Source organism: Pongo abelii, chromosome 10, assembly GCF_028885655.2.
Source record: "Pongo abelii isolate AG06213 chromosome 10, NHGRI_mPonAbe1-v2.0_pri, whole genome shotgun sequence".
Lineage (NCBI taxonomy): Eukaryota > Metazoa > Chordata > Mammalia > Primates > Hominidae > Pongo > Pongo abelii.
The window spans coordinates 101,017,139-101,036,091 of record NC_071995.2 but is presented as its reverse complement, the minus strand read 5'-3'; the positions used below and the strand labels follow the sequence as shown (position 1 = coordinate 101,036,091).

Here is an 18,953-nt window from a genome sequence, read left to right as displayed (position 1 = left end):
ACTTTTAGTCTTGGCATGGTTACTTTCCAATAAAGATGACAATACTAAGAAGAGGAAAAATGAGTTAATAATGATAATAGCAGCTAATACTTATGTAGTGCTTACCATATGCCAGGTCTATTGTAAGTACTTTTATATATATTAATTATTTAATCTTTGATCCTATAAGGTAGATATTATTGTTACCCTAGTTTATAGATGAAGAAACTGAAAAACAGGAGATTGCCACTCATACAAGTTTACATAGCTAGAAAATAGAAGAGCTACGAGTTGAGTTCAGCCCAGTATGTCTATGATTTTACAGACTCAAAATTAATTATAAGATTTCCTAATCTTCAATTTCTAAAACTCTGCCTTGCTCTAGAGGAAAACAAGAAAAACAATGAAAAATAAATATCTCTTTTTTACAAAAATTAAAACAGAACAAACTGCAATAAAACAACAGAGGATGAACCCAGAATGTGATTGATTTTTTTTCTTACTAGGAAAGGATCTAGAGGCCAGAAGGCTGGATTTTTCAGGATCTCCTTTCAATCAATGAATCTGTGATAGAAGCAGATGAATCAAATCTCATCTTTGTTTGATTACAAAGCTGTCTGTGGTATTCACGCCACCAGGGGCACATAGAAGATGCCTGAGTGAGGTTTGGCAAAAGTACTAAGGGCCTATCCACCTATACACGCCCTTCTCAGGAAAACCAAGGTTCAAGCTTTCTATTAGCTCAACTGGTAAGGTGTAAGATATGGAAGGTTGAGACCCAATGTTAGAAATAGATGGCTACATAAAACTTCATCAAGTTAATGTCACTTTTTCTCCTTTATTTATAGGAAGTACATTTGAAGAACACAAGTAGAGGGAGTGCAGGAAACAAGAACTACAGAATGTAGGAAGATCCTCCTGAGGAGTGAAGAGTGACATGCCACCGCAGGATCCTTTGCTCTGCACGAGTTACCTGTTAAACTTTGGAACATCTACCAAAAAATAAGTTTGATAACGTTTAAAAGATGGGCGTTTCCCCCAATGAAATACACAAGTAAACATTCCAACATTGTCTTTAGGAGTGATTTGCACCTTGCAAAAATGGTCCTGGAGTTGGTAGATTGCTGTTGATCCTTTATCAATAATGTTCTATAGAAAAGAAAAAAAAAAATATATATATATATATATATCTTAGTCCCTGCCTCTCAAGAGCCACAAATGCATGGGTGTTGTATAGATCCAGTTGCACTAAATTCCTCTCTGAATCTTGGCTGCTGGAGCCATTCATTCAGCAACCTTGTCTAAGTGGTTTATGAATTGTTTCCTTATTTGCACTTCTTTCTACACAACACGGGCTGTTTGTTTTACAGTGTCTGATAATCTTGTTAGTCTATACCCACCACCTCCCTTCATAACCTTTATATTTGCCGAATTTGGCCTCCTCAAAAGCAGCAGCAAGTCGTCAAGAAGCACACCAATTCTAACCCACAAGATTCCATCTGTGGCATTTGTACCAAATATAAGTTGGATGCATTTTATTTTAGACACAAAGCTTTATTTTTCCACATCATGCTTACAAAAAAGAATAATGCAAATAGTTGCAACTTTGAGGCCAATCATTTTTAGGCATATGTTTTAAACATAGAAAGTTTCTTCAACTCAAAAGAGTTCCTTCAAATGATGAGTTAATGTGCAACCTAATTAGTAACTTTCTTCTTTTTATTTTTTCCATATAGAGCACTATGTAAATTTAGCATATCAATTATACAGGATATATCAAACAGTATGTAAAACTCTGTTTTTTAGTATAATGGTGCTATTTTGTAGTTTGTTATATGAAAGAGTCTGGCCAAAACGGTAATAGGTGAAAGCAAAACAATAGGGGAAGCCTGGAGCCAAAGATGACACAAGGGGAAGGGTACTGAAAACGCCATCCATTTGGGAAAGAAGGCAAAGTCCCCCCAGTCATGCCTTCCAAGAGGAACTTCAGACACAAAAGTCCACTGATGCAAATTGGACTGGCGAGTCCAGAGAGGAAACTGTGGAATGGAAAAAGCAGAAGGCTAGGAATTTTAGCAGTCCTGGTTTCTTTTTCTCACTGAAGAAATAAACGTCTGCCAGCTGTGTCATGGACTCACCACTGTGTGACCTTGGGCAAGTCACTTCACCTCTCTGTGCCTCAGTTTCCTCATCTGCAAAATGGGGGCAATATGTCATCTACCTACCTCAAAGGGGTGGTATAAGGTTTAAAAAGATAAAGATTCAGATTTTTTTTACCCTGGGTTGCTGTAAGGGTGCAACATCAGGGCACTTGAGTTGCTGAGATGCAAGGAATTCTATAAATAACCCATTCATAGCATAGCTAGAGATGGGTGAATTGAATGCTCCTGACATCTCAGTTCTTGTTAGTGAAGCTATCCAAATAACTGGCCAACTAGTTGTTAAAAGCTAACAGCTCAATCTCTTTTAAAACACTTTTCAAAATGTGTGGGAAGCATTTGATTTTCAATTTGATTTTGAATTCTGCATTTGGTTTTATGAATACAAAGATAAGTGAAAAGAGAGAAAGGAAAAGAAAAAGGAGAAAAACAAAGAGATTTCTACCAGTGAAAGGGGAATTAATTACTCTATTTGTTAGCACTCACTGACTCTTCTATGCAGTTACTACATACCTAGTAAAAACTCGTTTAATACTATAAATAATATTCTATTCATTTTGAAAAACACAATGATTCCTTCTTTTCTAGGCAATATAAGGAAAGTGATCCAAAATTTGAAATATTAAAATAATATCTAATAAAAAGTCACAAAGTTATCTTCTTTAACAAACTTTACTCTTATTCTTAGCTGTATATGCATTTGTTTAAAAGTTTGTTAAAATATGCTTGACTAGAGTTTCCAGTTGAAAGGCAAAAACTTCCATCAAAACAAGAAATTTCCCATGCCTGCTCAGAAGGGTAGCCCCTAGCTCTCTGTGAATGTGTTTTATCCATTCAACTGAAAATTGGTATCAAGAAAGTCCACTGGTTAGTGTACTAGTCCATTATAGCCTAGAAAATGATCCCCATCTGTAGATCAAGATTTTCTCATTAGAACAATGAATTATCCAGCATTCAGATCTTTTTATTCACCTTAGAACTTTTTGGTTAAAAGTACCCAGGCTTGATTATTTCATGCAAATTCTATATTTTACATTCTTGGAGAGTCTATATGAAAAACAAAAATAACATCTTCAGTTTTTCTCCCACTGGGTCACCTCAAGGATCAGAGGCCAGGAAAAAAAAAAAAAAAAAAGACTCCCTGGATCTCTGAATATATGCAAAAAGAAGGCCCCATTTAGTGGAGCCAGCAATCCTGTTCAGTCAACAAGTATTTTAACTCTCAGTCCAACATTATTTGAATTGAGCACCTCAAGCATGCTTAGCAATGTTCTAATCACTATGGACCGATGTAAAAGAAACTATACATCATTTTTGCCCTCTGCCTGTTTTCCAGACATACAGGTTCTGTGGAATGAGATACGGGACTCCTCTTCCCAAGATGGCACTTCTTTTTATTTCTTGTCCCCAGTGTGTACCTTTTAAAATTATTCCCTCTCAACAAAACTTTATAGGCAGTCTTCTGCAGACTTACGTGTTTTCTGTCATAGTTAGATGTGATAATTCTAAGAGTGTCTATGACTTATTTCCTTCACTTAATTCTATCCACAGTCAAAAATCCCCCAAGGAGGAAAGCTGAAAGATGCATTGCCATATTATCTTTCTTAACTTTTTCCAACACATAATCCTCTCCAACAGGATCATAAATAAATTGAAAATAACTCATTATACCAATTCACTATTTTATTTTTTAATGAATTAAAACTAGAAAACAAATTGATGCAAACCGTGGAAGTCAGTTGATTACTATATACTACAGCAGAATGACTCGGCTTTCATAGAAAGGAGCAACCAAAATGTCACAACCCAAAACTTTACAAGCTTTGCTTCAGAATTAGATTGCTTTACAATTCTTGAATGAGGCAATTTCAAGATATTTGTAAAAGAATGGTAAACATCGGTAAGAATGAGCTTTCAACTCATAGGCTTATTTCCAATTTAATTGACCATACTCGATACTTAGGTCAAATTTCTGTTCTCTCTTCCCCAAATAATATTAAAGTATTATTTGAACTTTTTAAGATGACGCAGTTCCCCTGAAAAAGTTAATGCAGCTCTCCATCAGAATCCACTCTTCTAGTGATATGAAAATCTCTTAACACCCACCCTACATACACAGACACACACACACACACACACACACACACACACACACATTCACCCTAAGGATCCAATGGAATGCTGAAAAGAAATCACTTCCTTGAAAATTTTATTAAAAAACAAACAAACAAACAAAAAGCCTGTCCTCCCTTAAGAATCCTTCCTCTCCTTGGAACGTCAATGTTTGCGTAGATTAAACCATCTCATGCTCTGTGGCTCCAGGGTTTCTGTTACTATTTTATGCACTTGGGAGAAGGCTTAGAATAAAAGATGTAGCACATTTTGCTTTCCCATTTATTGTTTGGCCAGCTATGCCAATGTGGTGCTATTGTTTCTTTAAGAAAGTACTTGACTAAAAAAAAAGAAAAAAAGAAAAAAAAGAAAGCATAGACATATTTTTTTAAAGTATAAAAACAACAATTCTATAGATAGATGGCTTAATAAAATAGCATTAGGTCTATCTAGCCACCACCACCTTTCAACTTTTTATCACTCACAAGTAGTGTACTTACTGTTCACCAAATTGTGAATTTGGGGGTGCAGGGGCAGGAGATGGAAATTTTTTAAAGTTAGAAGGCTCCATTGTTTTGTTGGCTCTCAAACTTAGCAAAATTAGCAATATATTATCCAATCTTCTGAACTTGATCAAGAGCATGGAGAATAAATGCAGGAAAAAAGATCTTATAGGCAAATAGGAGAATTTAAAAGATAAGTAAGTTCCTTATTGATTTTTGTGCTCTTTGCTCTAAAACAGATATTCAGCAAGTGGAGAAAATAAGAACAAAGAGAAAAAATACATAGATTTACCTGCAAAAAATAGCTTCTGCCAAATCCCCCTTGGGTATTCTTTGGCATTTACTGGTTTATAGAAGATATTCTCCCTTCACCCAGACATCTCAAAGAGCAGTAGCTCTCGTGAAAAGCAATCACTGATCTCATTTGGGAAATGTTAGAAAGTATTTCCTTATGAGATGGGGGTTATCTACTGATAAAGAAAGAATTTATGAGAAATCGTTGAAAGAGATGGCTAACAATCTGTGAAGATTTTTTGTTTCTTGTTTTTGTTTTGTTTTTGGTTTTTTTTTTTTACTTTATACAGTCTTTATGAATTTCTTAATGTTCAAAATGACTTGGTTCTTTTCTTCTTTTTTTATATCGGAATGAGGAATAATAAGTTAAACCCACATAGACTCTTTAAAACCATAGGCTAGATAGAAATGTATGTTTGACTTGTTGAAGCTATAATCAGACTATTTAAAATATTTTGCTATTTTTAATCTTAAAAGATTGTGCTAATTTATTAGAGCAGAACCTGTTTGGCTCTCCTCATAAGAAAGAATCTTTCCATACAAATCACATGGACTTTCCACCAATATTTTCAACAGATAAATCTGATTTATGCAATGGCATCATTTATTTTAAAATAGAAGAATTTTATGCCCCTCCCTTGCAAAGACCATAAAGTCCAGATCTTGTAGGGGGGCAACAACAAAAGGAAAATGTTGTTGATTCTTGGTTTTGGATTTTGTTTTGTTTTCAATGCTAGTGTTTAATCCTGTAGTACATATTTGCTTATTGCTATTTTAATATTTTATAAGACCTTCCTGTTAGGTATTAGAAAGTGATACATAGATATCTTTTTTGTGTAATTTCTATTTAAAAAAGAAAGAAGACTGTCAGAAGCTTTAAGTGCATATGGTACAGGATAAAGATATCAATTTAAATAACCAATTCCTATCTGGAACAATGCTTTTGTTTTTTAAAGAAACCTCTCACAGATAAGACAGAGGCCCAGGGGATTTTTGAAGCTGTCTTTATTCTGCCCCCATCCCAACCCAGTCTTTATTATTTTAGTATCTGCCTCAGAATTTTATAGAGGGCTGACCAAGCTGAAACTCTAGAATTAAAGGAACCTCATTGAAAACGTATATTTCACGTGTTCCCTCTTTTTTTTTTTTTTCTTTTTGTGAGATGGGGTCTCGCACTGTCCCCCAGGCTGGAGTGCAGTGGTACGATCTCGGCTCACTGCAACCTCTGCCTCCCGGGTTTAAGCGAGTCTCCTGCTTCAGCCTCCCGAGTAGCTGGGATTACAGGCACCCACCACTATGCCTGGCTAATTTTTTGGATTTTTAGTAGAGACAGGGTTTCACCATGTTGGCCAGGTTGGTCTCAAACTCCTGACCTTGTGATTTGCCCGCCTCAGCCTCCTAAAGTGCTGGGATTACAGGCGTGAGCCACCACACCCTGCCCATGTGTTCCCTCTTAATGTATGATTACATTGATCTTAAACACGGTCCTTCTCTCCTCATTCTTCAACTATCTTTGATAGGGTCTTTCAAGGGGAAAAAAATCCAAGCTTTTTTAAAATTAAAAAAAAAAAAAAGAGAGGACACAAAACCAAATGTTACTGCTCAACTGAAATATGAGTTAAGATGGAGATAGAGTTTCTCCTAATAACCTGAGCTGAATTACCTGTCACTTTCAAAAACATGACCTTCCACAATCCTTAGAATCTGCCTTTTTTTATATTACTGAGGCCTAAAAGTAAACATTACTCATTTTATTTTGCCCAAAATGCACTGATGTAAAGTAGGAAAAATAAAAACAGAGCTCTAAAATCCCTTTCAAGCCACCCATTGACCCCACTCACCAACTAATAGCAAAGTCACTTCTGTTAATCCCTTAATCTGATTTTGTTTGGATATTTATCTTGTACCCGCTGCTAAACACACTGCAGGAGGGACTCTGAAACCTCAAGCTGTCTACTTACATCTTTTATCTGCATCTATGTATCATGAAAATGTCTATTCAAAATATCAAAACCTTTCAAATATCACGCAGCTTATATTCAGTTTACATAAAGGCCCCAAATACCATGTCAGATCTCTTTTTGGTAAAAGAGTTAATGAACTATGAGAATTGGGATTACATCATGTATTTTGCCTCATGTATTTTTATCACACTTATAGGCCAAGTGTGATAAATAAACTTACAGACACTGAATTAATTTCCCCTGCTACTTTGAAACCAGAAAATAATGACTGGCCATTCGTTACATCTGTCTTAGTTGAAAAGCATATTTTTTATTAAATTAATTCTGATTGTATTTGAAATTATTATTCAATTCACTTATGGCAGAGGAATATCAATCCTAATGACTTCTAAAAATGTAACTAATTGAATCATTATCTTACATTTACTGTTTAATAAGCATATTTTGAAAATGTATGGCTAGAGTGTCATAATAAAATGGTATATCTTTCTTTAGTAATTACATTAAAATTAGTCATGTTTGATTAATTAGTTCTTTTGGATAATGTTGGTGTAATGTGTCATTCCTTAAGAATTCTACTGTTATATAGCATTTTTATTAAGGTCATTACAACAAATAAACATGAAAACATACCCAGAAAAATAAAACTAATCACACACAAAAATGAAGATATCTCATAGAATTTACAGATTCTATTTAAAAGTAAATATGTTTCAAAAGACTTGCAAAAGCTATGTAAGAGATGTATGAATTGTATGATATATGCATTAACAATAAAGCAGTTGTACGTAAAATCCCCTCACTGTCACCCAACAGTGACTTATAATCCCTGACACAAAGTGGTTGGGAAAATATTCTATTGCCAGAAGGTTCAAACATATCAAATAAGGCACATAATATATAAATGGCATCTAATACATTCCCATACCAAGAGATTTATAAGAATATGACCTCTCAGCATTGAGTTTTTGTTTCAATAAATCGTTCCAATTTTTTACTGAATAGATACTGTGAATATCAAACTCACAACAGCATTTATAGAAGTACAAGGTATAAAGATTGGTAATCTCCCTCTTGTTTAAAAGCATCTCATTTCATTTTTTAAAAATTCATTAACTATTTGGAAAGTTACCCAAATATAAAAAAGTCTCACAAGTTTTGTACTTAGTTTTAAGGAAATTATAGTAAAGTTTTCTTTAATATTTTCTCACGTGCCATTGGTGTCCCATCTCACGTTCATTCCCACCTTTGCTCCCTCAAAATGTCCAAGAATCTCCCTGGGACTAACATTGTGCGGGCCCCTTCTTCCTCCAAATGTCTTGTTCATGCTCTCAGCATTTTGCCTCCTATAGTCATGGTGTTCTGTATTACTTCTCTCCCCGCTCCACTCCAGACAATCCCTCTCTCCTTTCATTCACACTAGGGTGATCTAGCCACAGCCTTTCACTAAAGATTTTGTAGACAATGAAAAGGGGATGAGTTAAGTACAGGACAGAAAATATCTTCCATTTCAATGGCAAACATCACTATTACTATGAATCCAAGGAATTTCTGGTGGCTCATGTGCCTCCTGTCATCTTAGCAAGATCTTTTCCACCCTTCTGCAAACTCTCCCAGGAACCACTTTCTATCGAACCCTTTATCCCCTCCTTTGGAAAGAACTTATAAGAAAATTATATTGTATTCTTATGCAGGGCAATCTTCCCCCATCCCAGCTTTGCCGGTGGTGGGGGTGGGGGCACGGCTGGCTCACCTTTTATTACTGAATATGTACAAAAGGTGTTCTTTCCTCAAGGAAAAACCAATCCTATCCCTAAGAGGAATTCTATCTTCCTTCTAGGTCATCTACATCAAATAACAGCCTCTTTTTTTAAAAGAACATCTTTTTCTTCTGTAAGATCTTTATTGGAGATAATTACCACCACTCCAACAATAATGGTGGTTAATATTTACTGAGCACTTACTGTGAGTCAGTCATTATGCCAAGTGGTTTACCTATATTATCTCACTCATCCTTCCAACAAGCCTATGCATCAGGCACTATTGTAAACACTGACTGATAAGGAAATGGAGGCTCAAAGACATTACTTAGTTTACTGAAGGTCACAGACCAGCAGAGAAGGCTTGAATCTGGGTCTGAGGACATCAAATCTGGGTCTGAAGACATTTGCTTTTACTACTCCACCACTTACACCCAATCTAGGCATGAGGACAGCTCAGAATACTGACTGATACTTTCTTGTTCAAAATTGGCTTTACACGCTACAGGCCGACACATGGCTAATGGCACCTTTGAGTGATGACCTATTATTGAGTATGATTTTATCTGGATAAAGAAGCATTTCTGCATGGTAACCAATGTATCTAATAATGTGTCATTCCCCACTGCCATTCTTCCACGTGTGCACCTCAGTTCTGGATAGTGCTTCACACTATGCAGGTAACACCCAGGGATATAGAGCCAATCTCAGGATACCTCCATGAAGAAGGTTATGTATTGGCTCTTATACAGTCCAGGAATAAACCATTCCCACCTAAGTGAAACTGGAAGCTGATTATAAAGAATCTTACCAAGACCTCTGGCAACAGTCCAACTATTTTTCTCTTGACAGCTTATTAAAGTTAGTGTAGTCTCAAGTGCTATGGTTGAATCAGGGCTTCTGGAGAAAAACTGTGGACTTAGAGCCTAGAGTTCCATGAGACAAACATTCCCATAGCCCTGCCATCCAAAGTGGTCTTAGCCCACACAGGCATTCTCAAAGGGTGGAGTGGTGCTGGTCCTAGATAATTTGGGAGACATTTGGCACTGTTGCAATGACTGGGGAGAGCATTTCTGACATTTACTGGGTATGGACCAGGTCTCCAGACATTTCAAGTAGGAGATAATCCTGTTTATAATCACCTAAGTCTGGAATATAACTCCAATTTTTATAAACTCGAAGTGTTTTTGCACAATTTTAACATAAACCGACTTCTTCAGGGATGCAATTACCATACAAATTAAGAAAAGGTAGAACTTTACCAAGTCTTTCTCACTGTTTTAGAAAATCACATCATCAGTGGCAATGCTAATTGTGCTGTTTGAATCTTTCTACTCCACATCTGCATCAGTCCACACATGCAGCTGTCCCATGCGTGATTCTCCACGAGTATAAACATCCGACCACTTCCGTGTGTTTTCTAGGAGAGTTGTGCCTAAGCATTCTATCTTGTAATGCATGTTATTTTATTACAAACTCTTTTCCTTTTATTTCTCCTTTATGTACAGTTCAGGCATCATTTTGCTTTTTGTTAAAATTGTGTATGTTGATATTATCTGTGAATTTCACTTAGGGACATTAAAGGGTAGATCATAAAATATATGTTATCAAAAGGAGAGCTTTGAGTCTGATAGGGTTGAAACTGCTTGGCTACACCCATCCATTATGAGCCTCCCCGAGTCATAATGACAGATGGATGGCAGAGCCTTTGCCCCCTTCTCAGTGAAGCATCCTAAGTGTAAAGCTCAGCTGAAAGCTGGTATCTTCCTCACCTGTTTATGGATAGAGATTAAACCTCTGGATCCCATAAAGGATAATGGTTATAGTTAATACAACATCTGGTTTCTAAATGTTCTTTTCTTCACCCTGTGATGGAATGAGATGGCTTGTAAAAGAATAAAGCAATCACTAAAAACAGGAGCAGATGTAAATTGGATTTGAGACAATTGCAGCAGTACATCAGAAGTAAAATTTGACCTTGAACTAAAGCAAGGTAGGAAACATGGCCTGGTAGGGAGGTTTCCCTTTTAAGAGGAGATTTAAAAATTGAGTAACTGTGCTATAATTTTCTAACTCCACCTCACTTATTTAATTCAGTGGTTCCTGCTTAAGTCCAAACCTCCTTCAGAAAGAACCCTGAGTAAGGTCTCTCCCTTCAAATGGACATGTAGGGGATAATGGGGATCATAGAAATGTCCCTATACACATGCTATGGCTGAAGCTATCACTCCACCCCATGAATATGGAACTGTCTTTCCCAAACCCAAATCTCTAAAAGGGAAACAGAGGTGGGAGAGAGGGAAGGAGACAACAGTAAGAAAGAAACACGACCCAGGATTGTGCTTCTCCATCCTATTTAGTTCAGAGTTTCAAATTCAGCCACCTTTATATGATCTAAAATACTCAAAAATAAGGCTATCCCAGAGCCAAATTTCTTTTTATTTCTTCTGCCTCAGTGTGCTTTAAAGATGAACTGGAAATAAAGACATCCTCATCTCTCAACTATCACCAAGTAGATTCTCTTAGATAGTTAATATTGAAAAGTGTCCTCTGGTATCTCTAGACCTCACTGCTATAGTAAAAGGTACAGTGGAATAATTTAATACAGATTTGTGCTAGAATGTGCTGGCTGATTACTTGTCTGCTCTCATATCCATTTCCCAACATTCCCTTGATTTGCTCATTTTCACAAGGAGCTACATTTCTCAGCACCTATGAGCTCTGGTTTCTGGGTAAGTTTGGCCAAAAGGAGGCATTAGCAAAAGACAAAAGACAAGAAGAAGGGAGAAGCCAGGTATTATCCCCCTTTTCTCTTTGCCTCCAACAGCGTCTTCAGCAGTACTTGCAGCTCTTGGCTCCATAACCCCTTCCTCCCAGTGCAAGCAGCATTCTGTTCCCCTAGTGGACCTAGATCCATGCAGATGGTTTTTCCCCTCTCTGAGTATAGCCATAGGGATGGTAGTGATTTTAGGATGTTGTTTTTTCTGTGTTGACTCCCCTACCTTACTTAGTTACTCATCTCTTCCATCCCCTGTATTAAATCCTCTCTGTTGGTTGTGCACAGTGGCTCACACCTGTAATCCCAGAACCCTTGGGGGTCAAGGCAGGAGGATCACTTGATTCCAGGAGTTGGAGACAAGCATGGGTAACAGAGTGAGACCTTATCTCTCCTAAAAATAAAAATAAATAAATAAATAAATAAGAAGCTGGGTGTGATGGTGCACCCCTGTAGTCCCAGCTACTCAAGAGGCTGAGGTGGGAGGATCACTTGATCCTAGGAGGTCAAGGCTGCAATGAGCTGTGATCACGCCACTGCATTCCAGCCCAGTCTAGGCAACACAGCGAGACATCTTAAAAAAAAAAAAAAGAATCCTCTCTGTTTAAAATGCCTGGTCTAGAAGGGTTTCTGCTCTCCTTACTAGGCCCTAACTAGTACAAACAGGAATTACACAGTAGTAAGAAACAAGTGCTGAAATCAGGCAGATGTGGGCTTGTGTCATGCTCTAATATGTGCTTTGGACAAATTAAAATGACTTCTGTGGGGTTTAGTTTCCTCTTATTTTGATAATAACAGCAATATCTACCTCAAATTAGTATTTAAGGATTAAACATTATCATACAATAGTTCCTAAACTTCTAGATTTTTCAAAATAGTGAAATTTCCAAAAATAAAAGTAGAAATTGAGAAAAATCAACCTAAGGTGTCAAAATTTTTATTTGCCTAAAATAAGGAAATAAAAAATCATCTATCATCACCATTGTATCACTGAAAATGATTTAATTTTTTAAAAACATAGCAAGAATATAATCTAAGAAAAAAGGGCAAATTCTTTAATTGTGTAAACTAAGCTTTATAGAAAACTCATCATTAATTTAATTTTTTTCATCTTTTTAATTTTTCTGTGGCTAAATGAAACCACTGGCATAGTCCAGCACTAGTCTGCTAATCAGCTCTTGTTTTGTGTGGTTTCTGGTATTTTTACTATTACTTTTATTATCATTACTTCTGCTGTTATTAAGAATGAGAGTATTGGGGAGGAGGAACCAAGATGGCTGAATAGGAACAGCTCCGGTCTACAGCTCCCAGCATGAGCGAGGCAGAAGACGGGTGATTTCTGCATTTCCATCTGAGCTTTGAAGAGAGCAGTGGTTCTCCCAGCACGCAGCTGGAGATCTGAGAACGGGCAGACTGCCTCCTCAAGTGGGTCCCTGACCCCTGACCCCCGAGCAGCCTAACTGGGAGGCACCCCGCAGCAGGGGCAGACTGACACCTCACACGGCCAGGTACTCCAACAGACCTGCAGCTGAGGGTCCTGTCTGTTAGAAGGAAAACTAACAAACAGAAAGGACATCCACACCAAAAACCCATCTGTACATCACCATCATCAAAGACCAAAAGTAGATCAAACCACAAAGATGGGGAAAAAACAGAGCAGAAAAACTGGAAATTCTAAAAAGCAGAGCACCTCTCCTCCTCCAAAGGAACGCAGTTCCTCACCAGCAATGGAACAAAGCTGGATGGAGAATGACTTTGACCAGCTGAGAGAAGAAGGCTTCAGACGATCAAATTACTCCGAGCTACGGGAGGATATTCAAACCAAAGGCAAAGAAGTTGAAAACTTTGAAAAAAATTTAGAAGACTGTATAACTAGAATAACCAATACAGAGAAGTGCTTAAAGGAGCTGATGGAGCTGAAAACCAAGGCTCCAGAACTACGTGAAGAATGCAGAAGCCTCAGGAGCCGATGCGATCAACTGAAAGAAAGGGTATCAGCGATGGAAGATGAAACGAATAAAATGAAGCGAGAAGGGAAGTTTAGAGAAAAAAGAATAAAAAGAAATGAGCAAAGCCTCCAAGAAATATGGGACTATGTGAAAAGACACAAATCTATGTCTGATTGGTGTACCTGAAAGTGACAGGGAGAATGGAACCAAGTTGGAAAACACTCTGCAGGATATTCCTCAGGAGAACTTCCCCAATCTAGCAAGGCAGGCCAACATTCAGATTCAGGAAATACGGAGAACGCCACAAAGATACTCCTCGAGAAGAGCAACTCCAAGACACACAATTGTCAGATTCACCAAAGTTGAAATGAAGGAAAAAATGTTAAGGGCAGCCAGGGAGAAAGGTCGGGTTACCCTCAAAGGGAAGCCCATCAGACTAACAGCGGATCTCTCAGCAGAAACTCTACAAGCCAGAAGAGAGTGGGGGCCAATATTCAACATTCTTAAAGAAAAGAATTTTCAACCCAGAATTTCATATCCAGCCAAACTAAGCTTCATAAGTGAAGGAGAAATAAAATCCTTTACAGACAAGCAAATGTTGAGAGATTTTCTCACCACCAGGCCTGCCCTACAAGAGCTCCTGAAGGAAGCACTAAACATGGAAAGGAACAACTGGTACCAGCCGCTGCAAAATCATGCCAAAATGTAAAGACCATCAAGACTAGGAAGAGACTGCATCAACTAACGAGCAAAATAGCCAGCTAACATCATAATGACAGGATCAAATTCACACATAACAATATTAACTTTAAATGTAAATGGACTAAATGCTCCAATTAAAAGACACAGACTGGCAAATTGGATAAAGAGTCAAGACCCATGAGTGTGCTGTATTCAGGAACCCCATCTCACGTGCAGAGACACACATAGGCTCAAAATAAAAGGATGAAGGAAGATCTACCAAGCAAATGGAAAACAAAAAAAGGCAGGGGTTGCAATCCTAGTCTCTGATAAAACAGACTTTAAACCAACAAAGATCAAAAGAGACAAAGAAGGCCATTACATAATGGTAAAGGGATCAATTCAACAAGAAGAGCTAACTATCCTAAATATATACGTACCCAGATTATAAAGCAAGTCCTGAGTGACCTACAAAGAGACTTAGACTCCCACACATTAATAATGGGAGACTTTAACACCCAACTGTCAACATTAGACAGATCAACGAGACAGAAAGTCAACAAGGATACCCAGGAATTGAACTCAGCTCTTCACCAAGTGGACCTAATAGACATCTACAGAACTCTCCACCCCAAATCAACAGAATATACATTTTTTTCAGCACCACACCACACCTATTCCAAAATTGACCACATACTTGGAAGTAAAGCTCTCCTCAGTAAATGTAAAAGAACAGAAATTATAACAAACTATCTCTCAGATCACAGTGCAATCAAGCTAGAACTCAGGATTAAGAATCTCACTCAAAACCGCTCAACTACATGGAAACTGAACAACCTGCTCCTGAATGACTACTGGGTACATAACGAAATGAAGGAAGAAATAAAGATGTTCTTTGAAACCAATGAGAATAAAGATACAACATACCAGAATCTCTGGGATGCATTCAAAGCAGTGTGTAGAGGGAAATTTATAGCACTAAATGCCCACAAGCGAAAGTAGGAAAGATCCAAAATTGACACCCTAACATCACAGTTAAAAGAACTAGAAAAGCAAGAGCAAACACATTCAAAAGCTAGCAGAAGGCAAGAAATAACTAAAATCAGAGCAGAACTGAAGGAAATAGAGACACAAAAAACCCTTCAAAAAATTAATGAATCCAGGAGCTGGTTTTTTGAAAGGATCAACAAAATTGATAGACCGCTAGCAAGACTAATAAAGAAAAAAAGAGAGAAGAATCAAATAGATGCAATAAAAAATGATAAAGGGGATATCACCACCGATCCCACAGAAATACAAACTAGCATCAGAGAATACTACAAACACCTCTATGCAAATAAACTAGAAAATCTAGAAGAAATGGATACATTCCTCGACACATACACTCTCCCAAGACTAAACCAGGAAGAAGTTGAATCTCTGAATAGACCAATAACAGGAGCTGAAATTGTGGCAATAATCAATAGCTTACCAACCAAAAAGAGTCCAGGACCAGATGGATTCACAGCCGATTTCTACCAGAGGTACAAGGAGGAACTGGTACCATTCCTTCTGAAACTATTCCAATCAATAGAAAAAGAAGGAATCCTCTCTAACTCATTTTATGAGGCCAGCATCATCCTGATACCAAAGCCGGGCAGAGACACAACTAAAGAATCCTTGATGAACATTGATGCAAAAATCCTCAATAAAATACTGGCAAACCAAATCTAGCAGCACATCAAAAAGCTTATCCACCATGATCAAGTGGGCTTCATCCCTGGGATGCAAGGCTGGTTCAATATACGCAAATCAATAAATGTAATCCAGCATATAAACAGAACTAAAGACAAAAACCACATGATTATCTCAATAGATGCAGAAAAGGCCTTTGACAAAATTCAACAACCCTTCATGCTAAAAACTCTCAAGAAATTAGGTATTGATGGGATGTATCTCAAAATAATCAGAGCTATCTATGACAAACCCACAGCCAATATCATACTGAATGGGCAAAAACTGGAAGCATTCCCTTTGAAAACTGGCACAAGACAGGGATGCCCTTTCTCACCACTCCTATTCAACATAGTGTTGGAAGTTCTGGCCAGGGCAATTAGGCAGGAGAAGGAAATAAAGGGTATTCAATTAGGAAAAGAGGAAGTCAAATTGTCCCTGTTTGCAGATGATATGATTGTATATCTAGAAAACCCCATTGTCGCAGCCCAAAATCTCCTTAAGCTGATAAGCGACTTCAGCAAAGTCTCAGGATACAAAATCAATGTGCAAAAATCACAAGCATTCTTATACACCAACAACAGACAAACAGAGAGCCAAATCATGAGTGAACTCCCATTCACAATTGCTTCAAAGAAAATAAAATACCTAGGAATCCAACTTACAAGGGACGTGAAGGACCTCTTCAAGGAGAACTACAAACCACTGCTCAAGGAAATAAAAGAGGATACAAACAAATGGAAGAACATTCCATGCTCATGGGTAGGAAGAATCAATATCGTGAAAATGGCCATACTGCCCAAGGTAATTTACAGATTAAACGCCATCCCCATCAAGCTACCAATGACTTTCTTCACAGAATTGGAAAAAACTACTTTAAAGTTCATATGGAACCAAAAAAGAGCCCGCATCGCCAAGTCAATCCTAAGCCAAAAGAACAAAGCTGGAGGCATCACACTACCTGACTTCAAACTATACTACAAGGCTACAGTAACCAAAACAGCATGGTACTGGTACCAAAACAGAGATATAGATCAATGGAACAGAACAGAGCCCTCAGAAATAACGCCGCATATCTACAACTATCTGATCTTTGACAAACCTGACAAAAACAAGCAATGGGGAAAGGATTCCCTATTTAATAAATGGTGCTGGGAAAACTGGCTAGCCATATGTAGAAAGCTGAAACTGGATCCCTTCCTTACACCTTATACAAAAATCAATTCAAGATGGATTAAAGACTTAAACGTTAGACCTAAAACCATAAAAACCCTAGAAGAAAACCTAGGCATTAGCATTCAGGACATACGCATGGGCAAGGACTTCATGACTAAAACACCAAAAGCAATGGCAACAAAAGCCAAAATTGACAAATGGGATCTAATTAAACTAAAGAGCTTCTGCACAGCAAAAGAAACTACCATCAGAGTGAACAGGCAACCTACAAAATGGGAGAAAATTTTCGCAACCTACTCATCTGACAAAGGGCTAATATCCAAAATCTACAATGAACTCAAACAAATTTACAAGAAAAAAACAAACAACCCCATCAAAAAGTGGGCAAAGGACATGAACAGACAGTTCTCAAAAGAAGACATTTATGCAGCCAAAACACACATGAAAAAATGCTCATCATCACTGGCCATCAGAGAAATGCAAATCAAAACCACAATGAGATACCATCTCCCACCACTTAGAATGGCAATCATTAAAAAGTCAGGAAACAACAGGTGCTGGAGAGGATGTGGAGAAATAGGAACACTTTTACACTGTTGGTGGGACTGTAAACTAGTTCAACCATTGTGGAAGTCAGTGTGGTGATTCCTCAGGGATCTAGAACTAGAAATACCATTTGACCCAGCCATCCCATTACTGGGTATATACCCAAAGGACTATAAATCATGCTGCTATAAAGACACATGCACACGTATGTTTATTGCGGCATTATCCACAATAGCAAAGACTTGGAACCAACCCAAATGTCCAACAATGATAGACTGGATTAAGAAAATGTGGCACATATACACCATGGAATACTCTGCAGCCATAAAAAATGATGAGTTCATGTCCTTTGTAGGGACATGGATGAAATTGGAAATCATCATTCTCAGTAAACTATGGCAAGAACAAAAAACCAAACACCGCATATTCTAACTCATAGGTGGGAATTGAACAATGAGAACATGTGGACACAGGAAGGGGAACATCACACTCTGGGGACTGTTGTGGGGTGGGGGGAGGGAGGAGGGATAGCATTGGGAGATACACCTAATGCTAGATGACGAGTTAGTGGGTGCAGCACACCAGCATGGCACATGTATACATATGTAACTAACCTGCACATTGCGCACATGTACCCTAAAACCTAAAGTATAATAATAATAATAAATAAATAAATAAATAAAAAGAATGAGAGTATTAATTAAGGATCTAAGATAGCCAAAGTAGAATTCTCTCCATTGGCTTTGTCACATCATTTTCTTTCTTTTTTTTTATTTTTTATTTTAATTATACTTTAAGTTCTGGGGTACATGTGCAGAACGTGCAGGCTTGTTACATAGGTATACACGTGCCATGGCGGTTTACTGCACCCATCAACCCATCATCTACATTAGGTATTTCTCCTAATGCTGGCCCTCCCCCAGCCCCTTACCCCTTGACAGGCCCCCGTGTGTGTCACACCATTTTCTATATATACTCTTAACTCATGGCCTCAACATTCCTGACACTGACCACATTTCCCTCTAATTTGACTCTGACCAGAAAAATCAGGTAGAAAGTGCTAGTGCAGATCCTTGCACCACAATGCAGATGTAAAAATTTCAAGTCTAGCATTTTATTACTGTGTCATAATTATCTTTCTTCACTCCAGCCCAGCCCAGCCAGCAGACATACAAAGTTTTCATGTAATAATTTTTAACTACTTATTTGATATTTTCAGGCTGTCCCTTTATAACGTTAAAATAATTTATCCTCAGTGTAATCAATTTGAAGGAACAATGCAAATAAGTATGTTGCTTGTCTGTGTACAAACCAAACACTAAGAATTTTTCAACCAGTTTT

General features: G+C 37.6%; 1 protein-coding gene across 2 annotated transcripts in view; it reads left to right on the top strand.

Moving 5' to 3' along the window:
* IGF1 (insulin like growth factor 1) overlaps nucleotides 1–7,538 on the top strand; it is an 82,905-nt gene extending 75,367 nt beyond the window's left edge. For both annotated transcript variants that reach the window (XM_002823659.4, XM_002823658.3), the window contains exon 4: nucleotides 828–7,538. In XM_002823659.4, the coding sequence (XP_002823705.1) occupies nucleotides 828–887 (60 nt within the window). In that variant the 3' untranslated portion in view covers nucleotides 888–7,538. The remainder of the gene's footprint in view (nucleotides 1–827) is intronic.
* Nucleotides 7,539–18,953: the final 11,415 nt, after the last annotated feature.